General features: G+C 37.6%; 2 protein-coding genes across 10 annotated transcripts in view; one reads left to right on the top strand and one right to left on the bottom strand.

Moving 5' to 3' along the window:
• NCAPG (non-SMC condensin I complex subunit G) overlaps positions 1-5529 on the bottom strand; it is a 53182-nt gene extending 47653 nt beyond the window's left edge. Inside the window, exons 1-5 of the mRNA XM_059381505.1 lie at positions 5262-5529; positions 4133-4336; positions 3230-3458; positions 488-633; positions 125-209 (exon numbers count right to left, since the gene is read on the bottom strand). Of these exons, the coding sequence (XP_059237488.1) occupies positions 125-209; positions 488-633; positions 3230-3458; positions 4133-4336; positions 5262-5372 (775 nt within the window). The 5' untranslated portion in view covers positions 5373-5529. The remainder of the gene's footprint in view (positions 1-124; positions 210-487; positions 634-3229; positions 3459-4132; positions 4337-5261) is intronic.
• Positions 5530-5577: 48 nt separating this feature from the next.
• Positions 5578-23649, top strand: DCAF16 (DDB1 and CUL4 associated factor 16). 9 transcript variants are annotated; one of them, XR_009400696.1, is made up of 4 exons: positions 5578-5802; positions 11806-11875; positions 14493-14839; positions 22694-23649. XR_009400696.1 is itself a non-coding variant. In XM_059381624.1 (4 exons), the coding sequence occupies exon 4, from the start codon at positions 15099-15101 to the stop codon at positions 15747-15749; it is 651 nt and encodes a 216-aa protein (XP_059237607.1). In that variant the 5' UTR covers positions 5580-5802; positions 11806-11875; positions 14317-14374; positions 14493-15098; the 3' UTR covers positions 15750-17557. The 9 variants fall into 9 exon arrangements, 8 of the variants coding, with proteins under 8 accessions (XP_059237607.1, XP_059237612.1, XP_059237632.1 ...); XM_059381624.1 differs by lacking the exon at positions 22694-23649 and adding an exon at positions 14317-14374 and having other exon boundaries at positions 5580-5802; positions 14493-17557; XM_059381629.1 differs by lacking the exon at positions 22694-23649 and adding an exon at positions 14317-14374 and having other exon boundaries at positions 5580-5802; positions 14478-17557.
• The last annotated feature ends 2061 nt before the right edge of the window (positions 23650-25710 follow it).

The following is a 25710-nucleotide window of genomic DNA, read 5'->3' as shown; positions in this document are numbered from 1 at the left end:
ACTTTGACAGGCCAAGTCAATGACAAGCTTACTTGACATAATTAAGGACACATGCTTTCTAAATCTTCAAAATCTACTACAGCAAAACCTAGTGATGTTTTGTATATACAGAAGTCTATCTTACCTGATCTGTCATTAAGACCTTGTTGAAGGAGCATTACTCTCTGAGCAATGGACATAGCTCTCATATGAACCTTTTCAGCTAAAACCTTAAAGAGATAGTAATGATAATAAGGTGGTCATTAAACTCAACAGTCTACATATTTCATAACTAGTAATATTTCCATCTAATAACCCAGAATTTCCAAAACAATTTAATATCTGGTAACACATTCAATGTAATAAGAATCTACCTAAATTATCTATACTCTCCATCCATAAAAATCTCATAAAAATACATAAAAATTGAAGAAATCATTATTACATGCCAAATATTTTTCAAAAATATTTTAAGAATATGTCTACACAAGTTACTAGGCCTATTTACCTGATAAGCCAGCTTTCTGACAGCCTCCTTTACATCCTTGGTACGCTCCACAATTTTTGCCAAAGTCTTTGCTGATGGTGCAATACATGATAACACAGCACGCCTAACTTCTGGATTTGAATCATTTTCAATCAAAGTAACATATGCTAAAAATAGAGCAATACATTTTAGTACACTAAAGAAATATTATCTATTTAACCACAGTCATAAGATAGCCCACATTTTGATATCTGACAACATGTTTTATAAAGATATTCATTTTGGGGGCACGTGGGTGGCTCAGTTGTTAAGTGTCTGCCTCCAGCTCAGGTCATGATCCCAGGGTCCTGGGATGGAGCCCCACACCAGGCTCCCTGCTCAGCAGGAAGCCTGCTTCTCCTTCTCCCACTCCCCACCCCCACTTGTGTTCCCTCTCTTGCATGGTCTCTCTCTGTCAAATAAATAAATAAAATCTTTAAAAAATATTCATTTTTTAGTCTTACACATTTAATTTTAGCGAAAGATTTTTCTCTGCCAATTTCCTCTAAAAAATAGAATAAGAGGGGCGCCAGAATGGCTCAGTGGGTTAAAGCCTCTGCCTTCGGCTCAGGTCATGATCTCAGAGTCCTGAGATCGAGTCCCACATTGGGTTCTCTGCCCAGTGGGGAGCCTGCTTCCTCCTCTCTCTCTCTGCCTGCCTCTCTGCTTACTTGTGATCTCTCTCTGTCAAATAAATAAATAAAATCTTTAAAAAAAAAAATAGAATAAGAAATTTGTCAACAGACTAGGCACAAAGGCTAAAACTAAAAACAAAGAGCCCTAAAGATTATGGAAAATCCATCAATAAGATTATGTCTTTGCTAATCAAGATCTAGAAGAAAGGCTAGCATAGCAGGCAATATATTTTAAAATAATAAGGCTTTGTAAAAAAAAAAGTTCCGTTTTACTCCCTGAAACCAAATCCATTCCCTGTATGTAAATGTTTATTCACCCTTACTTTTCAAGTTTTCCCCAGTTTTTTTTTTTTAAGATTTTTATTTATTTATTTGACAGAGAAAGAGAGAAAGAGAGATCACAAGTAGGCAGAGAGGCAGCCAGAGAGAGAGGGGGGAAAGCAGGCTCCCTGCTGAGCAGAGAGCCCGATTCGGGGCTTGATCCCAGACCCTGAGATCATGACCTGAGCTGAAGGCAGAGGCTTAACCCACTGAGCCACTCAAGCGCCCCTTTCCCCAGTTTTATACTTAAGTACATGTTGACTATTAAACATTTATTTTATACAATATTATGTGTACCATTTAACACCAAAAAATATTAATCAAAACTGACTATTGGGTGCCTGAGTGGCTCAGTGGGTTAAGCCACTGCCTTCGGCTCAGGTCATGATCTCAGGGTCCTGGGATCGAGTCCCGCATCGGGCTCTCTGCTCAGCAGGGAGCCTGCTTCCCTCTATCTCTCTCTCTGCCTGCCTCTCCGTCTACTTGTGATCTCTCTCTGTCAAATAAATAAATAAAATCTTTAAAAAAAAAATTAAAAAAAAACAAACTGACTATAAAGCTAGTAACAAGGACAAAGAGAAAAATGAACATGTGCCCGAAACGTCATAGATAGGCATATATGGAAAGGTGGAATATGGTATCTTTACAAGCCCAGAGGCAGAGAAAAATTTCTTAAACAAAAGAAAGTGCAAATCAAAAAAAAAGAAAAGAAAAAAAGCACAAGTCATAAAGTCAGAGACTGATTAATTTTGACATTAGTAATTTCTAACAGAAGATATCCCAAAGAGGTTGAAACAAAGAGCCATCTAAAATTTAAAAAGATCTACAATTCATACAACTCCAGAATTTCTTTCCAAAAATGAGAACACATTAATAGGCATTATATAGAAGAAATACAGCTGACTGTTAAATATATGAAAAGATGCATAAAAAGGATATATATCACACACACAAACAGATAAACAAAAATTTTAAAATCTGACAATATCTAACACTGGAGAGAATATGGATCAATGAATGTTTTTATGTATTGTTACTGGGGGTATTAATTGGTAAACTGTTTTGTAGAACACTTGTGTCTTATCTAATAAAGCTGAATGTGCACATATGCTAATAAGTCCACCCTAGGTATATATCCCAGAAAACACTCTTTAACCTGTGCACCAGAAGCCATGATAAGAAGTTCATAGCAACAACACCATTTTTGCAGAGCAAAATAACTGGAAACCAGATGGTCTGTCATTATTAGAAATAATTAACTGTGTTACAATTTATACAACAGAATGCTCTAAGACAGTAAATATATCAACATGGATGAATGTTATAATTATAAATATATTATTGGAAAGTACAGAAAAGTATGACTCATATAGCACACAAAAATGACACACATGTGGTTAATTGTTTAAACAGAAAGACAAGAGAATAATTAACCCAAAATTCAGGATAATCATTAACTCTGAGGGAGACTGGGTGGGACATAAGGTAGACTTCAAAGGCACTGATGATGCTCTATTTTTTTAATTTGGGTGGTGGCTACCTGGGTATTTAAAAAAATCATACATATATTAATATAAATTATATATATAACTTGGTTACATATATAAACTATAAATACATATATAAATTAAATATATATACATATATATATGTATATATATTTGACCTATACGATTTTACATAGAGAGAGAGATGGGAAAATAAAGCTCTCTACACAGAATTTAACAAAGTCAAGGAAATGAAAAAGAATTTAGGAAGTTACACCTACCATTAACAACAGGACATTCATCATCTTTGGGATCCTGAAGTCGTGAAAGGGCCAGAACTGCCTGTATCCTCACATTTGGAATTTTATCTTTCAATCTAATAAGCATGGCATCATTAATTTTATCAAACAAATCATCATCAATCTGGGCATTTTCTGGCATACTTCCCAACAGCTTGTTTATGAGCTGGCACACTCTAAACCTAACTGCATTGCTGTTTGCTTCATGAGACTGAAATGGGAACAAATCACAATTTATTTACAATCACATATCATTTGAATTTGTTTAGAATTCAGAAACTTACTAAAGTTCTTCATTACTAAAATAATTCATTACTTGCAGAGAAACTACAATGCTACCTTTATCCATATGCATACTAAAAGTCTCACAATACACACAATATAAGCTAAATTCCAAGAGCATACTTCTCTTTGTAGTAATTCTTACTTTACTTCTAAAACAGAAAACTCATTTAAAATGCTCTGAGAACTGGCTAAGAGAGATCATTAAAAACTTAATACTGCAGTTATTTTAAGTCCATATTTTAATCTCAATGACAGTTCTAGTATTTCCTACAAAAGGCAGAGACTCATTCACAGACATTTTCTCAGTTAATAAATATTTCATTCTTGGGGCACCTGGGTGGCTCAGTAGACTAAGCCGCTGTCTTCAGCTCAGGTCATGATCTCAGGGTCCTGGGATAGAGCCCCACTCCCTCTCTGCAGGGAGCCTGCTTCCCCCTCTCTGTCTGCCTGCTTCTCTACCTACTTGTGATCTCTCTCTCTCTCTCTCTCTGTAAAAAATAAATAAATAAAGATTTCATTCTCTAAGACATATAAACTCCCATGGCCCTTTTAATATGCAAAATTTTCTACAGTACTTCCCCAAAGCTCCAGTTTTCATACCTTTAAAAGAAAGGTAAACAAATAATTTAAAATGCCACCATCTTCCTCTTCCTCATCATCTTCCGTATCTGACTGGTGAAATGAAGTAACAAACTTGGCTGCAAAGTCTATTACTCTTTCCACGGCTGGTTCACGTTTATAGACCACCATAGCATATTTAAGATAATGAACAAACTCCTCATGAAAAACTGTTTTAACATCCACCTGAAAGACAAAGAGAAACCCTTCACAAACTGCACTGATACAATCCCTTTTTCCCAACAGTACCGGAAGAGTGCTGAAAGCCCTAGTCATAACTCAGAAAAACTAAAATCATTATTTAGTGAACTCTCAGTTCAGTTTCCAAACTATCAAAGAAAAAACAAAACAAAACAAAACAAAAACAAAAACAAAAAAACCCTGCACAAATTTCTCTCCAGAAAAATGTACTTTTCCAAGAAAAACAAATGTGAATATTGACAGTGAAAGGATTCCTTTGACTCTTAATACCCTTGAATTCTCAATATGCTTGGTGCCAGATTAGTAAAAATAAGCTTCCTCATGAAACCACCCAAAATCGACAATGGCTTTCATATTTTACATTTAGCCTTAATTTTACACAGCAAGTACCTTTTCACATCCTATCTCACATCCTTAAACCCGAGTATATTAACTTAGTTTTTCTTGGACCTTAAAATAATTTATTTTCACGAAAGTCATTGTCCTATTCTTCTCAAGGCACCACTCAAAACAGTAGTTACATAAATAGAAAGATCCGGGTCTTAATGGTTAATTTGTTATTCGGTGATTCCATTCAATTTAACTGTGAAGACTCTGGCGCTCCTGGTGTGGGCGGTGACCTGAGGGACAGCAACCGCTGAACCTCCCCGTTCGGTTCCACCCAGCGGCGCCACACTTGGCGCCTGGTCCGCCAGGTGCTCGTAAACGTTGCTTTCCAAATTCACAAAGATTTAACGGTCCGCGCCGGAGGCTGCTGGGGAGAGGGGGTGCCCGGGCGACGTCGGGCAGGCCTCCAGGCCTCTCCGAACTGGTTCAGAAGGTTGGAGTCCGGAGGGTCATGGGAGGCTCCTGGGGGAAGCTGGTCCCAGGGGGGCGAGGGGCGGCGGCCGAGCCCCCGGGCCGCGCTTACCGTGCGGTAGGTGCGGCTCAGCGCCACCACTAGCTTCGCCTGGTTCTGGTGCGGCTGCTGCGCCAGCTGAAAGGCCTCCTTAACCGGCAGCAGCTTCTTCTCCGCCCCCATGGCAGCGGGACCCGGCCGGGACGAGCCTCGTCTGCTCCGGGCTGCAGGAGACCTACAGAGCGCAGGTCAAGGATACAAAATCGCCTCAGGTCCGGGTTCGGCCCGCGGCTGAGCACCCAGGGTGGAGTTACCGCCTGAGCATTCAAATAACTCCCGCGGGAGAAGGAAATACCGCGAGACTGCCGCGGGAGCGGGAAGAGAGAGGGCCACCTCCCTCAAATGAGGCACTTTGGACGCATGCGCTTAGGATCTGCGCGGCGGTTTTGCGAGTGGGAAGTGGCGTTTGTAAGAGGATCGTCGCCTTGCCCGGAAGTGGCATCGGACACCTGCCGGAGGGCGGTTTTGCGGTCCAGGCAGAGATAGTGGTGCCAGGCCTATCCGGGTCGTGCCCCTGGGCGTGGGGCGAGAAAGAAGAAAGGATCTTCTATGGGTGAGAACAGGGAATCTGCTGAGGGGAACAGTTTCTGCTCCGGCTAAATAGGGGAGCTGGGGATGCCAAGCGTAGGGGTTCGTTTAGAGATCCGTCGAGAAGGGGAGAGGGCGTGCTGGAGGCTGGGCAGCGGCCCGGCCTCCGCCGAGAAAGCAGACGTTCCCGATCTGCTGAGTTACGAGGTCTGCTGAGGGAAGCGCGCCTCCGTCATTTTCAACTTTCTCGGACGGCGGCTGGTGGAGGGTCTGCAAAAGGGAGGCAGTCTGGGAAGAGCTGTGAAGAGAGGCATGATTTAATTTAGACCCAGCTTATTCTAGATGCACCAGCTCCCGAGGCCTAGCTACCGAGGTGCATAACGACAGTGTATTCAACAAAGGAGAACACGGGATGGTGTTTAGGGTAGTGGTAAAGAAAAAGAAATTTGGAATGCCTTCCAGGAGGAACTAGGTCTTTAAACTTAAAAAAAAAAAAAAAAAAATGGAATTATATCAGACAAAAACATCTCAATACTCACAGCCAGCTAAAGAAATAGATTATTGAGCCGCCTGCCTACCTTTTTCCAATTGAATTACCTTCTCTCTCCATCATTAACAGCTCTTTTGAAGTCAACGGTTTTATGTATTAATGACATATGAATAAGTCTCTGAAAAATACATTGTTTTCATGTTCCAACATTATATAAATCGTCATTTGCAAACAAAATAGTCCTTTGCAACTTGCTTTTTTCAATTAGTATTGTTGTTGAGATTTATTCATATGAATACTTTCATAATAATAACTTACACCTTATTTGCCAGACACTTATTCTAAGCACTTTAGTTCATTCAGCCCTTACCAACAACCCCGATAATGTAACTTCTAGCTCCTTTTAAGATGAAGAAACAGAGGCACAGATAGGTTGCTGTAGTATTCTGTTCTATGGATATTTGATAATTTATTCACCCATTTTCTTGTTTCGTATTATACATACGACACTGTAAGTATTCAAATGCTAAAGTAATGAAATGGTTGCATTTAGGCTGCCTATAATTTCAGATTATCAAGAGGTCTAATTCAGGGGCGCCTAGGTGGCCCAGTGGGTTAAAGACTCTGCCTTCGGCTCAGGTCATGGTCCCAGGGTCCCGGGATCGAGCCCCACATCGGGCTCTCTGCTCCGCGGCGAACCTGCTTCCTCCCTCTCTCTCTCTCTCTGCCTACCTAGGATCTCTATCTGTCAAACAAATAAAAAAAAAAAATCTTTAAGAGGTCTAATTCAGAAAAAGCAAAGAAGTATGAGTATTTTAGGTTAATCAGCTGGAGCAAAAGCGTAGAGGCTGAAAAACATGGGATATTACTGCTAACACAAGTAGCTAAATGTAAAATGCCTGGAAAGCTATGGAGAAAGAAAGCTGGAAATGGCATTAAGATATTAGCCAAGTATATCCAAGATATTATTTCAACATGTAATCAACAAATTATTAATGGAATGATTTACATTCTCCTTTTTTTTTGTCTACTTAGTCTTTGAAGTTAAGTGTTATTTTACACTAGCCACATTTTGGGTGCTCCATAGACGAATGGGGCCAGTGACTACATTATTTGATAGTGTGAAACAGTTATTATTTTGAGAACCATTGTGTATGCCATTTGTTTTTCATGTAAAATTGGCGGACTAGAAATTAGAACAAACTGACATTTAGAGACATTTTTCTTATTTTGTGGCCTTTAATTGCTCAGCTTTTTTATTCTTTGGGTCCTTACTACCTGTTCCTCTGACTCTGAAGTTTCTAACAATATTATTTCCTTTACTGTATTTTATTGGATGATCTCTCCACTAATCAGAGAGGACTTTGTATCATTTTGTCAGATACTGAAGGATGAGGCATCTGGCCACCAGAGGTCAGCCTAACTATACTGATTAACTTTTTTTAGGCTTTAGTAACAAGGTTTTGTTTAGTATTTTTTGACCATTATAATCTGAAACATAAAAAAGAAAGGTGGATCATAAAGTGAAAAGGCAACCTTTGCAAAGTATATTTCCCATAAGGAGTTAATATCCAAAATATATAAGAAAATCCTACAATTTAATAAGTAAAAAGCAAAAACCTAATTAAAAAATAAGCAAAAGACCTGAATAGACATTTTTCCACAGAAGACATACAGCCAACAAGTATATGAAGAGGTGCTCAACAACACTAATTACCAGAGAAATGCAAATCAAAATTTCAGTGAGCTATCACCTCACACCTGTTGGGATGACTATTAGCAAAAAATCGAAAGATAACAAGTGTTAGTGAGGATGTGGAGAAAAGAGAACCCTTATACATTTTGGTGGGAATGTAAATTGTCATAGCCATTATATAGAAAACAGTCTGGAGTTTCTTCAAAAAAATTAAAAACAAATACCTATGTGATCCAGCAGTCCTATCTAGGTATATAGCCAAAGGAAATGAAATAACTTTCTCAAAAGATGTATCTGCACTCCCATGTTCATTGCAGCATTAGTCACCATAGCCAAGATACGGAAACAACATAAGTGCCCATGAATGGATGAATGGATAAAGGTGTGATTTATATATAATGGAATACTCTTTAGTCTTAAAAAGGAAGGAAATCCTGCTATTTGCTACAATATGGGTCAGCCTGGAGGATATTCTTTTAAGTGAAATAAGCCAGACCCAGAAAGGCAACTACTGTATAATCCTACTTATATGCAGAATCAAAAAAAGTCAAACTCATCGTAACAAAGAGTAGAATGGAAGTTATCAGTGCCTTGGGGGATGGAGGAAATTGGGAGACATTGGACAAAGTACAAACTTGGAGTTATAAATTCTGGAAACCTAGTGTACAGCCTAGTGACCATAGTTAGTAATAATGTATGTATACCTGAAATTTGCTGAGACTGGATCTCAAGTGTTCACACCACGTGCAAGAAAATGGTAACTGGGGTGTTGGATGTATTAGTAACTTGTTTGCGGTAATCATTTCACGATATATACATAAAACATCACATTGCACATGTTAAATATATGTCATGTACCTCAATAAAGCTGAAAAAAAAGATGCTAATTAAACATCCTAGTCTCACTGCCTTAAAGCTTACCTGTTTCTTCAGTTTTGCTTTTAGTTTTGTGGGAAAAAACAAGTGATACCAACTATGGGAATAAATTTCTTCCTGTTCTGGGTAAACTTAGTTTAGTTGGAGAAATGACAAAAGTGAAGATTTTGTAAGGTAAGGCTATGTAGTTCTGAAATTATGGTAGTCACTCTTTAAAGGTAAATTATAGGTAGGAGTAAATGCAATAGATGTGGTTAATTCAGTTTTGATGTGGGAAAATGATACACATAGAATGTAAAGGAGTCCAGTGATGGGTTCACTCTAGAATTACATATGCCTCCAAAGAGTCTTCAAAGTACAGTGGGCATTTTAAAGAGTGCTTTGAGTAACACAGTAACAATAATAGCTCAGTAATAATCTTGCAGGTGGAATCTAGTAAAGATGTAGCAATATTGATTCTGCTTTAAAAATTTCTTTCATTTGTCTTTGTGCAACATATTACCCAATCATCTGAATATAATTTGAGAATTTTTGTCTTCATAGAATAAAAATAGAACATGCTTGTATAGTTACTTAGAGCAAACCTTTGTCATCTCTCATTTTCTTTTAAAAGACTTACTAAACTGTAATATATGCCAGACATTTTGGGGAACAGAGTTAAGTAAAGAGAATGTGTAAAAACCAGAGAAATGTTCTTTAGGGGAATATTGACCTGAAGCCATTCCATATGTTATTAGCACAGCTTAGTATGTATTTGAAACTAGAGATTTTACTAACTCATTTTGAAAATCAGTCCTACAGAATGGCACAAATGGGATATTGATATTTTGGTTTTTGCTTTTTACATTTAGAGTTCTGCCTTTAGTACATCTATGTTGCTATGTATACTTCTAGTGTGCTTTTACCACATTTTGCTTATCCATTCCTCCAGTGATGGAAACCTAGGATGCTTCTTACCACCAAAAATGAAGCTTCAGAATACATGTTGGTCTTAATGGAGAATTTCTTTACTGTATACACACACACACACACACACGTATGTATATATGTATACACACACACACACACAAGTAGAATTGCTGAATCATGAGATGTGCAAAGAGTTTGGCTAAATGGTGCAGCCAGATTTCTCTTCAGAAAAATTACCCCAGGCTATAATATTACCAGCAGTACTGGTTCCTACAGGTGTTGTTCCTTTGTCTCCTCTCTAACACTTAGCATTGTCTCCAGCTTTCTAATTTTTACCAAGTAGAATAGTGTGATAACTCTTAACTCATCATATGGCTAATGACCAGTTGATTTTTCTCTTCTGTAAATTGAATATTTTTGTCCTTTGCCCTTTGTTGAGGTTGCTTTCTTTTTATTGTGAATTTGTAGTCAAGTTGGTTCTTGTTATCTTCAATCCAGAAATAATTAATTTTGATGTATTTGAAAACCCCATTTTTTGGTCATGTGCTTTATGTTTTTTTCATTTTAAAGTCTCCCTGCGGGATGTCTGGGTGGCTCAGTCAGTTGGGCATCCAACTCTTGATTTCAGCTCAGATCATGATCTCAAGGTGATGGGATCAAGCCACACATGGGGCTCTGTACTCAGTATGGAGTCTTCTTGTCCCTCGCCCTCTGCTTCTTCCCCCCACACACATTCACACTCTCTTTCTCTCTCTCTCTCTCTCCCCCTATCTCTAAAATAAATAAATAAAATCTTAAAATAATAATAAAAATAAGTCTTCCTGGCCTCAAGTCATAATGATATTCTATATTCTTGTATTATATTCTTTTAATGTCATAGTTTACCATTCTCACTTAGGTCTTTCATCCAACATGAGTCCTCCTTTGTATGTAAAATTATATAGGTATATATACAGTTTGGTTTTTCTTTATGTAATAAGCCAGCTTTACCAATATTTTTTTAAAGGATTTATTTATTTGACAGAGGGAGAGAGATCACAGGGAGGCAGGGAGGCAGGCAGAGAGAGAGGAGGAAGCAGGCTCCCTGCTGAGCAGAGAGCCCATGCGGGAATCTCTGCTCAGCAGGACCCTGAGATCACGACCTGAGCTGAAGGCAGAGGCTTAACTCACTGAGCCACCCAGGCGCCCCAGCTTTACCAATATTATGTACTAAATACTTCCATCCCCCCTTGATTTATATGATAACTTTATTTTGTACTACATTCCAAAACTTTATATGGCTGAGTTTCTGAGTTTTGTTCTGTTTGATTGGACTGTTTTGTTCCAATACACTGACTACCCTATTTTAATGTCTGTGATTTTTGTAATATGTGTTAATGTCTTGTAGGCCAAGAACCCCTTTAATATTCATTTGTTCCAAGATTTTTAAATCACCTTCTATGTTTTTTATTAGAATTTTACATTTTTCAGAGGTCTTATATATTATTAGGTAGTTCCTAGATCCATGAGAAGTTTGGGGCTGGGTTTTTTTTCTCGCTTGAATATGTAATACATATTTTTAGTATTGCTTGTGTAGAAGTTAAAAGTTCCTCTGTTCAAATCCACATCCTGTCACTTAGTAGAGCTATGGCCTTGAGCAGGTAACTTAAACCTCATGTTTAAAATGAGGGAATAAAAGCACCTGTCTAATAGGGTTGTTAGGAGAACTTTAAAGGAGTTAACATTTGCAGTTCCTAGAACAGTAAGTGGTATATACTATATAATAAGTAATGAATATCCATAGATTAATCTCAAATCCAGAAACTTTGTTGAGCCTTTTTATTAGCTCTAATTGTTGATATGTTAGTTTTTTTTTAATTCAATGACCATATCATTTGTAAATTGTTGCGTCTCTTTTCTTCCAGTTCTTACACCTGTCATTTATTCTTTTTTATATTATTCTTATTTTTATAGCATTGATTAGGACTTTTAGTACTGTATTAGGCAATATCAGTTATCATGGCTATCCTTATCTCATTGTATTTTTAGAGGGAATATATCTAAATTTTCTCCTGTAGGTTATATTTGCTGAAAGTTTTTGGTGATAACATTTACCAAATCAAGAGGATAACTTTTCTTCCTAGTTTGGTAAGAATATTTTTTTGTTGTTTTGTTTGTTTGTTCGTTTTTAAGTTTTTAATTATTTGACAGAGAGAGAGAAAGAGATCACAGGTAGGCAGAGAGGGAGAGGGCTGAGCCGAGAGCACAATGCAGGGCTTGATCCCAGGACCCTGAGGCCACGACCTGAGCCAAAGGCAGAGGCTTAACCTACTGAGACACCCCTTTTGTTTTGTTTTTGAAGACCCCCAGACACCCCTTTTGTTTTGTTTTTAAAGGAACTAAGAAAGGTTAAATATATACACTTGATGAAAATAAATTTTTTTTTTGCTTTATTTTCTTATAATGGTGAAATAAATTTATAAATTTGGGGGGGGGGTTCTTTTTTTTTTATTTATTTTTTATTTTCAGCATAACAGTATTCATTATTTTTGCACCACACCCAAAAAATTTTTTGAAGTTGAGATATTCTTCCTTTCCCTGGGATAAGTTCTATGGAATGGCATATTCTTTTTTTTTTTTTTTTTAATTTTTTTCCTTTAATCTACTATTAGGTTTTGTTAGGTATTATTTGGAATTTTTGCAGGTGAAATGAGCCTGTACTTTTTTCATTTGGTTCATCTTTAGGTTTAGAATTAATATTTTGTTATCTTCATAAAAGGATTTGTCAGTTTTTATGCTTTTTTCCTTTTTTCTGAAACAACTTAAATAAGTTAACTTCCTTGGAAGTTTAGTAGAACTCACTTATAAAACCATATAGGCCTAGTGCTTTAAAAAGGAGGTTGGTGCCTTTTCATTTTCTTAAACACTTACTGGTTTGGTCTTTTCAAGTTATCTACTTCTTCCTATATGAATTTTAGAATTCTCTAACAGAATTAAGCCATTTCATCTTGATTTTCCCATTTAGTATATATTTGTCTTCTTTTTTTTTTTTTTTAAAGATTTATTTATTTGTCAGAGAGAGAACACAAGCAGTGGGGAGCAGCAGGCAGAGGGAGAAGTAGCTCCCCATTGAGCAAGGAGCCCAGTGCAGGGCTTGATCCCAGAACCCAGGTATCATGACCTAAGCCAAAGGCAGACAACACTTAACCAACTTAGCCACCCAGGCATCCTGTGTTTTTTTATTTTTAATCTATTTTTTGTCTTTTTGTATTAAGTTTCTTGATAAGTTTCACTTTTCTTACTCATATTTTCAAAAAACCATCTTTTAGTTTTTATCAGTCTTATGTATTATTCCTGTATGCTATATCATTTCTGCCTCTATTTCCTTCCTGCTTATTTTGCTCTTGATCTTTTCCATTATTTTGAATTGAATGGTTAACTTGTAGATATTTAAACCTCCTCATTTCCTCATCATCGTATTCAAAGCTATAATTTTCTTTTAGGTACATGTTTCCCCGTGTCCCACAAATTTTGCCTTGTGTGGTTTATATTATTTGGTTTTAGTATTTGATATCCTTTATAATTTCCATTTTAACCCATGAGTTACTTAACTTCCCAACATAGAATTACCTTTAACTAACCTTTAATATTACTTTTACTCATTTTGGTCAGAGAATTTAGTCTGAATGAAATAGACCCTTCAGAATCTAGTTTTACTTTATAACCTAATACATTATCTGTTTTCATGTGTGTGAGTGTGCACTCTCAAATATCTGTTCTCTTTGGTATAGAGTTCTGACTACTGACATAACATCTAAAGTGTATTAATATTTTGACTGTTTTCAGGCTTATTCTGTCTCCTGCTTATATAGTTCTGTCCATTGTTGCTTGAGAAATTTTGAGGATGTGCTTTCAGGATCGTAAATGTTTATGATGAGTACTATATAATTTTATTCTGTTCCTTTTACTGGTGTTATTGTCCTTTGTCCCTTAGATCTTTTGACTTGAAATCTTTTTTGTTGGGTATTAACATTGCTTCTCAGCTTTATTTTGGTCCACAGTTGCCTGATAACATCTTTTTCCATTCTTTTACATTTTACCTTTCTGTGTCTTTTTGCTTTGAAGTATCTTCTGTTGGTTGCATATTATTGAATCTTGTTTTGTTTCTTTTAATCCAATCAGAGTGTCTATCTTTTAACCATGAGCTTAACCTGTTTACATTCATTGTAATTGTAATTTCTGCTATATTAAGAATTATTTTTTAAAAAAGGAATTATACCTGATGAGGAAAAAAAGAGATTTAAATTTCTCTCTCATATCTATAGAATATGGTTATATGACCACAACCTTTGGGTGCCAGCAAGAGTCCTAAGCAGCTCTATAGCCAGGACAGGTCCTCTAAAACTAATCCCAACAAACTCATCTAAAGGGTAAAAAGTACCTTTTACAGCTCTCTGTCTGGAGTTTGGGGCATAAAGGAACTGCTTTTGCAGAAATAATTTTGGGGGCTAGAACAGTATACTAAAAAATAAACTGACCCAGATAGGTACCAATAAACGATTAGAATGACCCCAGGCTCTCCTTTCCAGGATTCATTCCCAGTAGAAAAATCTGCCTAAGAGTAAGACAGAGAGATGGAAAAGCCCAGTAAGTATTCATGTTCAGCACCTGTGTTCTTAAATACTCCATATAAAGTTAGATGGACAGTAATGTTACCCATTGCTTTCAGGCTTTAATATCATTTCTCTAGTCTTTTCATTCACAGGTTAAAGCTACCTTTCCAGATAGTTCAACAACTAAGTCACCAGTTTCCAAGGGCATTTGCACCATCTCTGGAAAACATCGGATCCATGTACACCAGATGTCCCTGACAACTCATCCACCATCTCCCTGCACAAAATTTGCACCACCAGTGGACAACAAAGGCAACCATTGTTTCTTTTTGTTACCAAGTAGATATAATATCCCTACCAACAAAACAGAATACACGAAGTGTCTCCACAGTATCACGACCAATTGAGAACAGGCTAAGAAAATCAGCTTGCGAGGACCCCTTCTCTTCTTGGGTAGCCAGGATTTGAAGGAGAGACTCTGACCTGTACCACACCGCTGGTAAGTGACTTAACACTTTTACACACTGAACTGGTCCTGAGAACTGAGATGTCTTCTTTGTAAGTGAAGAATATACAACATAATCTTGAAGAACTGCACAGTGTGATAATGAGCCAAAGGCATACTGTGTGTGTGTAATGGACTGACAAGATTAATCTTGCTGAAGGATTTTCCACCTTTTGTTTCTATTTGCTAGTTTTAGTCAATATTTTGCTGGCTTAGATTGTTACCTTTTTCTAGTTTCTTCTGTTCTAATCTAATGGGTCCCAGAAATCCCTCTCCTGACCGCTTATCAGAATCAGAAAGTGAGGGAGAAGAAAACGCTAACTACCTAAATGAGAGTTCTGGGCAAGAGTGGGATTCCTCTGAAGAAGAAGACCCTGTGGTGCCCAACCTCACACCTCTCGAGAGTCTTGCCTGGCAGGTTAAGTGCCTTTTAAAATACTCTACAACTTGGAAACCTTTAAGTCCTAATTCCTGGTTATATCATGCTAAACTCTTGGATCCAAGCACACCAGTCCATATACTTCGAGAAATAGGTCTAAGACTCTCCCATTGCTCCCATTGTGTACCTAAACTGGAACCCATTCCTGAATGGCCTCCTCTGGCTTCTTGTGGAGTCCCACCTTTTCAAAAGCCCCTTACAAATGCCAGTCGGCTTTCTAGAGATCATGCCACTCTTAATGGAGCGCTGCAGTTTGCCACCAAACAGCTAAGCCGAACATTGAGTAGGGCCACTCCTATACCTGAATACCTAAAACAGATCCCTAATTCATGTGTTTCTGGTTGTTGCTGTGGCTGGTTAACTAAAACAGTTAAGGAAACAACCCGCACTGAGCCCATCAACACTACATACTCGTACACTGACTTCCAGAAGGCAGTTAACAAACTCTTAACCACATCACTCTAAAGACCCACCATTTGTTCTGATCTCTCTTGTATTGCTGATTGAGGAAGGAAGTACAAAGTCACACATACCACAGTTGAGAAACAAATGCCTTTTCAACCAAACCATGCCCTGTCCTAACAAGCCCGTAAGTACTACCAAGTATAGTGGTCCCATAATTCAGCTATAGAAAATGCATGGTGAGCAGGCCCTTTGACAGATCCTGTGGATAAAAAGAACTTCAGTAGAAAATTAGACCAAAGGGACCATATTACAAAAGTTAGGTAGACTCTTGTCCACACTCAGTTCCCCCACCAATTTGTTCTGCCTCACTGAATGGACTCTTGACCAGATGTCTCATTGTGAACAGGAAGGAAGAAGTAGTAGCTCCCTATCCCTTTTGTTACCTAACCTTCAGACTAGCCAGTGGGGAAAGAAGGAACTTAGCTACTCCCAATAACACCTCTCTGAGCATACTCTTTTCTAACATTAGTGTCTGTGAGACAGTTGCATGAATTTGAATTCCCTAGACAAAAGAAAATGGTGGGGCTATGGATTTATTTCCCAGCTTTTATACAGATAGGCTATATATGGCACCCTTTAGGGTTCCTATTTTGCGGGAAGGGAGTGCAGTTTCAAACCTAGGCTGCATTTCTTCGGGCCTGTTATATAGTACCTGCAGTTACAGTATAAACCTTTATATCATAGGTTCCCATCACACTATCTCTAGCTACATTGGCCTAAAAATTGCAACCAGGGGTTAAACAGACACCTGTTCTGCAGGGAATAGGTTTCCTGCATCTTGGCATTCAGACTTTAGTCAATAGCACATCACATTTTAAAAGATCAATGGGAAAAGGATTAAGGGTATTTATGCTTTCAATATTAACTGCTAGTGAATTAAAATATTTCATCTGTATAATGTTCTCAGCAGTACTTTATGCACTGTTTACATCCATAGAAATTTCAGGAAGTCTTCTAACTTTAAAGAACTTACCACTATAGTATATCTATCAGAAGTTGGAGTTTTAGCTTTATTGTCTTTCTACATAGATCAGCTTCAGATTTTCTTCTAGCTCAATAAGGAAGAGAAATGTACCCCTGTAAATGAATCTTGGTGCATTTATTTAAATGAATCAAAACATAGAAATTATACATAAAAGAAGATGTATGGGACCAATAAATCTTTTCACACGTCTACCATAGAATAAAACCTGTGTGTATGATCCTGGTTGACTGGGCATCTAAAAGGAATCAGAAAATAGATTGTTAAAGATCCTAAATCCTTTCATTTTACTTTTACTTTTTCCTATTCTCCATAATTAAGTGCTGTATATGATGTGGCATGAAAAAAAATGGAAGCATTATGAAATCACAAATTCTATACATGTATGGCAACTTTAAGGAGAGAGGAGAATGTTTATAATCCAATGACTATTTCTACTGAGCCTTAGTTCTCATGTCTTAAGAAAAAAAGAGGGACTTGTAGTAGGTAGAAAAGATATTTGTTAATGGAAAATTACTGAAAAACCGTATCATACTGTTAGTGTAACTGGATGTATCAGAAACTGTTCCTATGTATAGATGTTCTGTGAAATTGGGTTTTTAAAGTGTTATAAGAACCTGTTCCCTTTTTTTTTAAGGGGGAGGGGGGAAGAGGTAGGGAGGTCTGAAAATTAAAATATATTGATGTTTATGTAACCATAATATGTTCCTTTTTCTGTGTGTATATATAAAAGTGCCTTGCCATGAAGCGTTTTTGCTATTCACTTTGAAAGGAAGCCTTTCCCCAGCTCTGCAGCTGAATAAACCAACAGCTTTGTACATGCTGAACAGAGTATAATCATTTGTTCCCAACAAATGAGGTAGACCTTGCTTTCCTTAAAGCATATTCAGTATTCACTAAGTGCTGAATAGAGTCAACTGATTAGATAGATAGGTAGGTAGATAAAGAGAGAAAGAAAGAAAAAGAATATAGTGTCTCTGATAGGAGGTGACTTGGCAGCTCTAGAAAATGAAACATACTTGTAAAAGAAAATATTCAATCAAGACCTGGATTTGAACCCATTTGTTTGTATATGCTAAATAACTACAGGTTACCCAAAATGAGAGATACCAGAAAAAGCCTTTAGCCTTTACTTCTTTTTGTGTGTCCTGGACCTGGGGTTAGGGGTGCATTTACCACTTTCACCCTCCCCCCACAAGGGATTAGGAGAAATGACAAATTTACTGTGCTTTCATAGAAATATTTATCAAAGGAAACAGGATTTCTAAAGCAACAGACATTAATATTCTTTAAAGGTATTCTCACAGTGCAGATATAGACAGCCTCTGAAGCAGTCCAGATACTTAGAGCACAAAAGACCATAGTCATGTCTTTTAAACCCATCAGCTTTCCTAAGAGAAGGAAAAAATTGGTACATATCTGATGAGGGACAGATTTAAATCGCCTTTTGGGGATTATCCTGATGGGACTCCTATCATAACTATCCATTTAAAAAAAATTTTTCTATGATGAAAATATTCTGGTATTAAAGTAGATTAGTAAAGCTGTTAGGGAATTTAGAAATCACTTGGGTTATTTCCTTACTGATTCATAAATTCTCTCTTCTGTCTTTGTTTTCTACTTTTGCCTTCAGTATTAGAAAAATTAATGCCTTTTGGAGCAGGCCATTATGTTTACATGTCTCTTGTTAGAAATTTACATGTCATTCATCTAATAACAGTATGGGGTACCTACTATCCAGACCCTGGGAGTGCAAAATTAAATAAGGTACTATACATAAGAAGTTTTAAAATATACTGAACTGAGGTGTCTGGATGGCTGAGTCAGTTGTGCCTCCGACCTCTGCTCAGGTCATGATCTCAGAGTCCTAGGATAGAGCCTGAGCCCCACATCTGGCTCCTTGCTCAGTGGGGAGTCTGCTTCTCCCTCTCCCTCTGCTCTTCCACTGCTTTGCTCTCTCTGTGTCTTTCTCAAATAAAATCTTTTTAAAAATAATATACATTGAGCCAATATAAACCGCCCCAAAGCTTTTGGCCATTGATGTTGTTTTTGCTTCCTAGGGTCACATTAACTTAGCCTAACCCTTATACAGACCCTTAGATATTTGTAAATGTGTGGCCATCCAAGTGTAGTGGAAAGTTGCATGGAGGCCACACTCCAACAATGAAACCCCAAAAGGGATAGTCAGCTTAGGAATAGATAAAGAGATCTTTCAGACACATATTTAAGCTGTATTTGATAAGTTCACAAGGCAATGGCACATAAAGATCAGGGACAGGAGTGTTTTGCTCATATGGCTAGGGTGCATTGAAAAGCCCAGAAAGTTTGGATGCCGTGTCAGACTTCGTGATACAAGTCTATGCAAGCTCCTGGCATATGAGTCTACCAATGAACAATATCCACTAGACTGAGGGAAATTGAGGGAGCTGTACTAGCTGACACCAACCACCAGGTATTTCTCCTGTGTCGAGTTATGTTATCAAAAAGAAAATCTCTGGCATATCTTTGCCAGTTTTAAAGTTTAGTTAACAGTTACATGTTTGAGTCTGATCATTGTGCACAGTCCTCTATAAATTCTTCCTTTCAATTGGTGGCAACAGTGGGATGATACAATAGTTTTGGACATAAAACCAAAAAAATGGGGAGGATAAAGGTAACACAACAACCTGACACTTGCTGGCTATGCAACTCCTCTTCGCTGTGGGAACTATGACCAGCTCTTCTCAGATGTGGAAAGGAATGCCTGATTTTAAAAATAATTTTAAGAGAGCAGGCAGAGAGTCCCAGAGTTGTTGCTTCCAAATAACATGGAGTCGATTTAAAATGGTAGTGACAGTTTAGGATTGGATCTTTAAACAAGTTGGAGTTTGGGCAATTAAAATTAAGTTCCTAGTATACACAGAAACCAAGTTGGTGTGGTAAAAAGTTAGATTTCAGCAGAAACCAGATTAAACAGTCAGAATCAGTGTTGTAGTTTGTAAATTCAGGAGCTCTTCTTCGGGGAAAATACGTTTGGGTTAACTGCCAAAGTTATGCTTATTTAACACTAACATTCCATCCATAGTGTCAAGTGTGGGACCTGACACCCAATACATTAACTGGTGTTTCTCAATGTTTTAATTAGGCAATAGTCTGGAAGGGATAGCTTTTTGGGAGGCACCCAAACATCTGGAACAGTCCAAGGGTATGGCTACTTTTCATGAAAGAATATCCTAGATTGGTTTTTTGATTGCACCCTGAACAACTAGAAAGACTTGATCCTGACCAGTGGCAGAGTTCCGGTGACACAAGGGGCCTACACCTAGAGAACTAAATTCTGTGTTAATTGAAAGCATTAACGTTAGCCACAACCAATGCATTCTACAGGACTTTATCACACAATGGGTTATATAGTGTCAGCCCCTAGCTACCTGCCTGGTAGTAATGTAGACTCCCAGTGACTTGAATGCTTTGGTCCAGATCCCACTTTCCCTCTTTATACTCCACTTGTTTATGTTGGTCACTTTCCTACACATTGTTTCTTTAAATATGTTGGGTTACTGATTGAGCAAATAAAAATACAGGATGCCCAAATAAATTTGAATTTCTGATAAAATATTATACCGGGAAAAATTACTTATCTGAAATTCACATTTAATCCATTTTTTAATCTGGCAGCTCTATAAATGTGTTAATAGCATTTAGTGGGTTGTAGTCATGGAGTTCCTGGAGCGCAGTCTGGCTCTGCCATTATATGTTGCCTACTTACCTCCAACTACTTGATGTGGATTAGGGGAGAGGGAGACAAACACATAGTTGATCCAAGATTAGACAGGTGAGGTAGAAGGGAAACCCAATTGCTGCTATGAGAGTTTTATAGGAGACACATTGTATTTGGCTAAAATAATCACATAACCAGTAAAACATTTACAGACACATTTTAAAAATCCTGTCGCAATAATAGGTAGGTTAATTTTGTTGTTGTCTGTGTTCTGTTTGGATTAACTGCTAAATTTTAAGCCATGTTTTAAGCAGCTAATTTCTCACCTGCTTTACCATGAAGGGAATAAGTATTACTTTAAAAAAAAAAAAAAAAAACTTGATAGTTGTGGCAACCATTCTGCATTGCAGGAAAGATCCACACATTTGGAACACTTATCTTTTCCTTCCAGATCCCCCCAAAGACTCAAGGATTTGAAGCAGGTTACTTCTTATTCTTTCTAGCCAAAGATGGGAGGCTTATTCTCTGGACAAATCAAACGGATTAGAACTGGGACTTGAGAAGAGTAGTGGTGTTAGTGAGGTGTTACTCTGAAAACAGGAGAGGGAGAAAATGTCGGTATGCTGAATATGGGCCTTCAGTTCCCTTTTCCAGCTGGCTAATTGGCAGTTAATTAGCTAGCTCCAAATCTGGCAGCTAGGTTTATACCCAGTCCTACCCACCCCAGCCAGAGGGGTGAACAATTATAAAAACAACTTGCCACTTGGTTATCTGTTACAATAAAACGCAGAGTCCACTCGTACATAGCTTCCAGGCTCTTATAATCATGATAAACTGATAGCCAAGGATCAATAGACGTTGGCTATTTAAATAAAACATGAAGATCAAAAGAACCAAAAACCCGGAAATAATGCAAAGAACATAAAACTCCCAGAAGAACCTATCATACCCTCAGAATATAGGAGAATATACTGCAGCCATGAAATATGAACAGGATGCTAGAAAAAATGAACAATCAGAAAATAAAAATATTGGAAAAATAGAGCTAGAATTAAACATTCAGTAGTTATGTTGGAAGATGAGTTGAAAAAAATTTAATAAGTAGAACCAAAAGACATGGAAAATAGGAAAGAACAAAAAGTAATTGCAGAAGATCAGAATGGGATACACAATCTAATTAGTAAGATCTCCAAAATGAGAACAGAGAAAGGAGATGAAAAGAGATATCAAAATTAAAGAATATTTCCCCAAAATGTAAGACACGAGTCACATAAATTAAAAGTCACAAATTAAAATCCACTGTGTGCCCAGCACAATGAATTAAACACAGAAAAGCATACCATGATATTTCAGGATGCCAGGATTAACAAAGATCCTAAAAGTTGCCAAAGGAGATGAAACAAGAGTTACTTTTGATATTTTTCACCGGGCACCTGGGTGACTCAGTTAAGTATCCAGTTCTGGATTTTAGGTCGGGTCATGATCGCAGGGTCCTGGGATCAAGCCCCACATGTGGGGTGTCTGCTTAAGGATTCTCTCTTTCCCTTCCCCTGCTCTCTCTTTTTCTTTCTCAGATAAATCTTTAAAAATATATTTTTACAATGGTATTTAGATTTTTTTTTTTTTTTAAGATTTTATTTATCTGAGCACGAGCAGGGGCAGAGACAGAAGCAGAAACAGACTCCCTGCTGACCAGGGAGCCCCACGCAGGGCTCAATCCCTGAACTGAAGGTAGATGTTTAACTGACTGAGCCACCCTGGCACCCCTGATATTTAGATCTTGGTAACAACACTGGTTGAAGGGAGACTGTGAAAGCAAGGCCTTGGGGAGCCTGGGTGGCACAGTGGGTTAAGGCCTCTGCCTTGGGCTCAGGTCATGATCCCAGGGTTCTGGGATCGAGCCCTGCATTGGGCTCTCTGCTCAGCAGGGAGCCTGCTTCCCTTCCTCTCTGCCTGCCTCTCTGCCTGCTTGTGATCTCGGTCTGTCAAGTGAATAAATAAAATCTTTAAAAAAAAAAACACTCTGTTACTCAGTAGTGAGAATGGTAGAGAAGTGATCACTCTGAGTTACTGAGGAAGTCTTAAAAAAAAAAAAAGAAAGAAAGAAAAGAAAAGAAAGCAAGGCCTTCAAATATAAAAGGAAAAATTATTTCCAATGTAGAATTCTATACCCCAACAATCCAATCAAGCAAGTATGGTGCTAAAATAAAGTTTAGACTTGCATGATTTCAAAATTTTATCTTACCGTATACCCTTTCTTAGGAGGCTCCTGCAGAACATGCTTCACCAAAACAAAAGAGTAAATCTAAACAAGGCTTGGGATCTGGAAAAGAAGACCTCACGAAGGAATGCAATGAAAGAAAGTGCTGGGATGGCTGCCAGGTCAAGTAAGTAGGATGGGGGTTTCAGGAAGTAGGTCTCAAGGAAACTGGAAACAAAGTAAGTACATGGAAAATGCAGAAAGGAGCGAGACAGATGTTGGAACATTAGGGAAAATCAAAAGGATAAGTTCATGGAATACTAGACTAATGTTAAAAGGAGTCAGTTAGAAGTACACCAAACACACATTTTTGGATTTTGGATGATGGACACATTCTGGAGCATCACTATGTTATGAATATAAATCTCAAATTTTATTTCAGTTTTATGTAATTAGTTATTACAATTTTAGTAGTCAGATTTTAGAAGCTTGACATTGAAAATATAGTAAAATTGTAGTTATGTCAGCAATTAGATCGCTTCTTCAGGTATCATACTCCACAACTGCATTAGATGCTCCAGTAAACCACTGCAGAAGGCTTTTTCAGGGCAGAAAAAAAAGCTATTATAACTTTTTTTGTAAAAAGAACTTTGTCCCTTGCTTAGGAAAACTCTCAAAATTCTTCTCTTTACAAAAATGATGCATAGCCTATAGTAGTACTGTCAACATCATTTAAATTTTAGCCTCTCTTGATTCAAAAGCATAAGAAATCACCTACTTTAAAAATAGCATTTTTAAATTTCATAAGGAATTACCTACTTTAAAAATAACATTTTGAAATACTATCTCTCATCTTCCATACTGTTTTTGCTATCAAGCTACAGTTAAATCTAGTGATAGCTCCATAATATATTCCCATATAATGCTTTAGGGTTTTTTCTGAGTTTTGATTGAAGATTTTCCCCATAATTTGTTTATGTCATTATTATACAATCAAATAAATTTTTACTTAATTGCAGATGATTATGTGTGGTGAAGTGTGTTTTCTCTTTCATCAAATCTATTGTGTAAACCGTGCCAGATCAGTTTTTCTATCTGCCTTTTTTTTTTTTTTAAGTAAGGGATAATATTCCCACAGTGAAATATGAAAAGTATACTAATCTTAAGTGTACTTTATGATTTTGCACATGTACACACTTGTGGTTTTTTTTTTTTTAAGATTTTATTTATTTATTTGTCAGAGAGAGAGAGTACAAACGGGGAGCATCAGGCAGAAGAAGCAGCAGACTCTCTGCTGAACAAGGAGCCAGATGCAGGACTTGATCCCAGGATCCTGCGATCATGACCTGAGCCGAAGGCAGATGTTTAACCAACTGAGGCACCCCTATTTTCTTTAATTCATCTGTTAATTTCCGTGAATATTTTATAGTGTATATAAAATATTAGTATGGTGTGATACTGATTCCTAGGTGAAGAAGTACATTATTGGGAATGCATGCTCAAAAAGTTCCTGCTGACAGATTGCTTGGTCAGTTTGGAGATGTCCTTTGTATACCGATTGCCATGGGAGCTCAGAGAGCATCTCCAGCTGGAATAGTCAGGTCAGGACTTCCTCAAAAGTGTGACCTGAGCTGAAAATTGACAGCTGACAGGACTGAAATAGGAGAGAGGACAGGAAGGACATTATAAAGCAAGACCTAGAAGAAACTGACAAGGTTTGTTGGAGCTATTAAAGCAATTTTCAAAGTGGGGCCTGGTATCATCCACAACAGCATCACGGAAGGTCTTGTTTAAATGCTTTACTCATACCTCCTAAATCAAAATTTCTGGTATGGGGTGTCTGAAATGCTCAATTTTACCAAGTTCGTGATAATTCTAGGTTAACCAGAATTTAAAAAGTTCTAACTCCAGGGGTGCCCGACTGGCTCAGTTGATAGACTATGTAACTCTTGATCTCAGGGTCTTGAGTTCAAGCCCCACAGTGGGCATAAAACTTACTTAAAAAAAAAAAATTCTAAATCCATGTTAATACTCTGGACAATACTTGGGTTTATAGTGCAGAGACAAAGTGATCAAGTGATCAAGGAAACTGAGAAATGGCTACACTGAAATATTCAACCATAGATAGGTCAGCCATATTACCGGTACTAGGTTAAAAGCACACATTGAGTACTGAGCACTCTATTGCTGTGTAATCAAGAGAATTAAAAAGCACCAGTTTCATTCTTCTTTTGAATGTTGGAGAGTTCTATTGTTTAAAGATCTCTGAACTCCAGAAAAAGACAGAAAAGCAGCAGTATTGCTCCCCGATTCACTTCGTACCTGTTTTCCCTAAGGCAAAATTAGATGTACTTTGCAAATTGGTTGTTGACTCTTTCAGGTATTGAAAAGACTACTACCATGAACTGCTCCTAGCTCCTGTATTCAATTCTTCTTTTACCCCTGTGTTTCACACCTTTGTTACCAGTTACACAATTTTAAGGTAAGAGGATGAAAAAAAATGACTACCAGTGCTAGAGTTCCTCCTAGACTCATTTCCCACAAGCTGTTTCCAGAACCATGTGGAGCTCATGGTATTCATATTAATATTGATGAGAAATAGAAGCAAAAAAATGTTCACTTTAGCCCAGAAGGCTGACCTACAGCCTGTATAATTCTGATAAGGATCAAATTGTTGCTGATTGCTACATTCTTAAAGGATCTCATGACTGCCTATATATCTCACAGACAGTTACTATTGAACTGAATGGGAAGCATCAGAGAACTCTTTTAAAAGTTGATTTACAAGTAGAAATTTAAAGAAGACATTTAAGGTCTAATACTCCCTGACTGTTCCCTCCCCCTTGAGCACTAGGCATATAACCACTAGCTTCACACAGCAGAAGTGTAGCTTTTTTGCCCAGGGGTCCTGTCCCCATGCTACTTACCTAAATAAACTCACTAAGTTGCACCAAACAATGTCTCAAGAATTCTTTCTTGACCCTGTGCTCCACACCCCTGCAATAGTATATAATCTGTCTATAATATTGCCACAAAACATTTTATTCCAAAACATCATGTCCTGTGGTGTTGTGTTGAG

This window comes from Mustela nigripes, chromosome 1 (assembly GCF_022355385.1).
Source record: "Mustela nigripes isolate SB6536 chromosome 1, MUSNIG.SB6536, whole genome shotgun sequence".
Lineage (NCBI taxonomy): Eukaryota > Metazoa > Chordata > Mammalia > Carnivora > Mustelidae > Mustela > Mustela nigripes.
The sequence above is the reverse complement of the archived record's forward strand: the minus strand, read 5'-3'. Positions and strand labels throughout refer to the sequence as shown.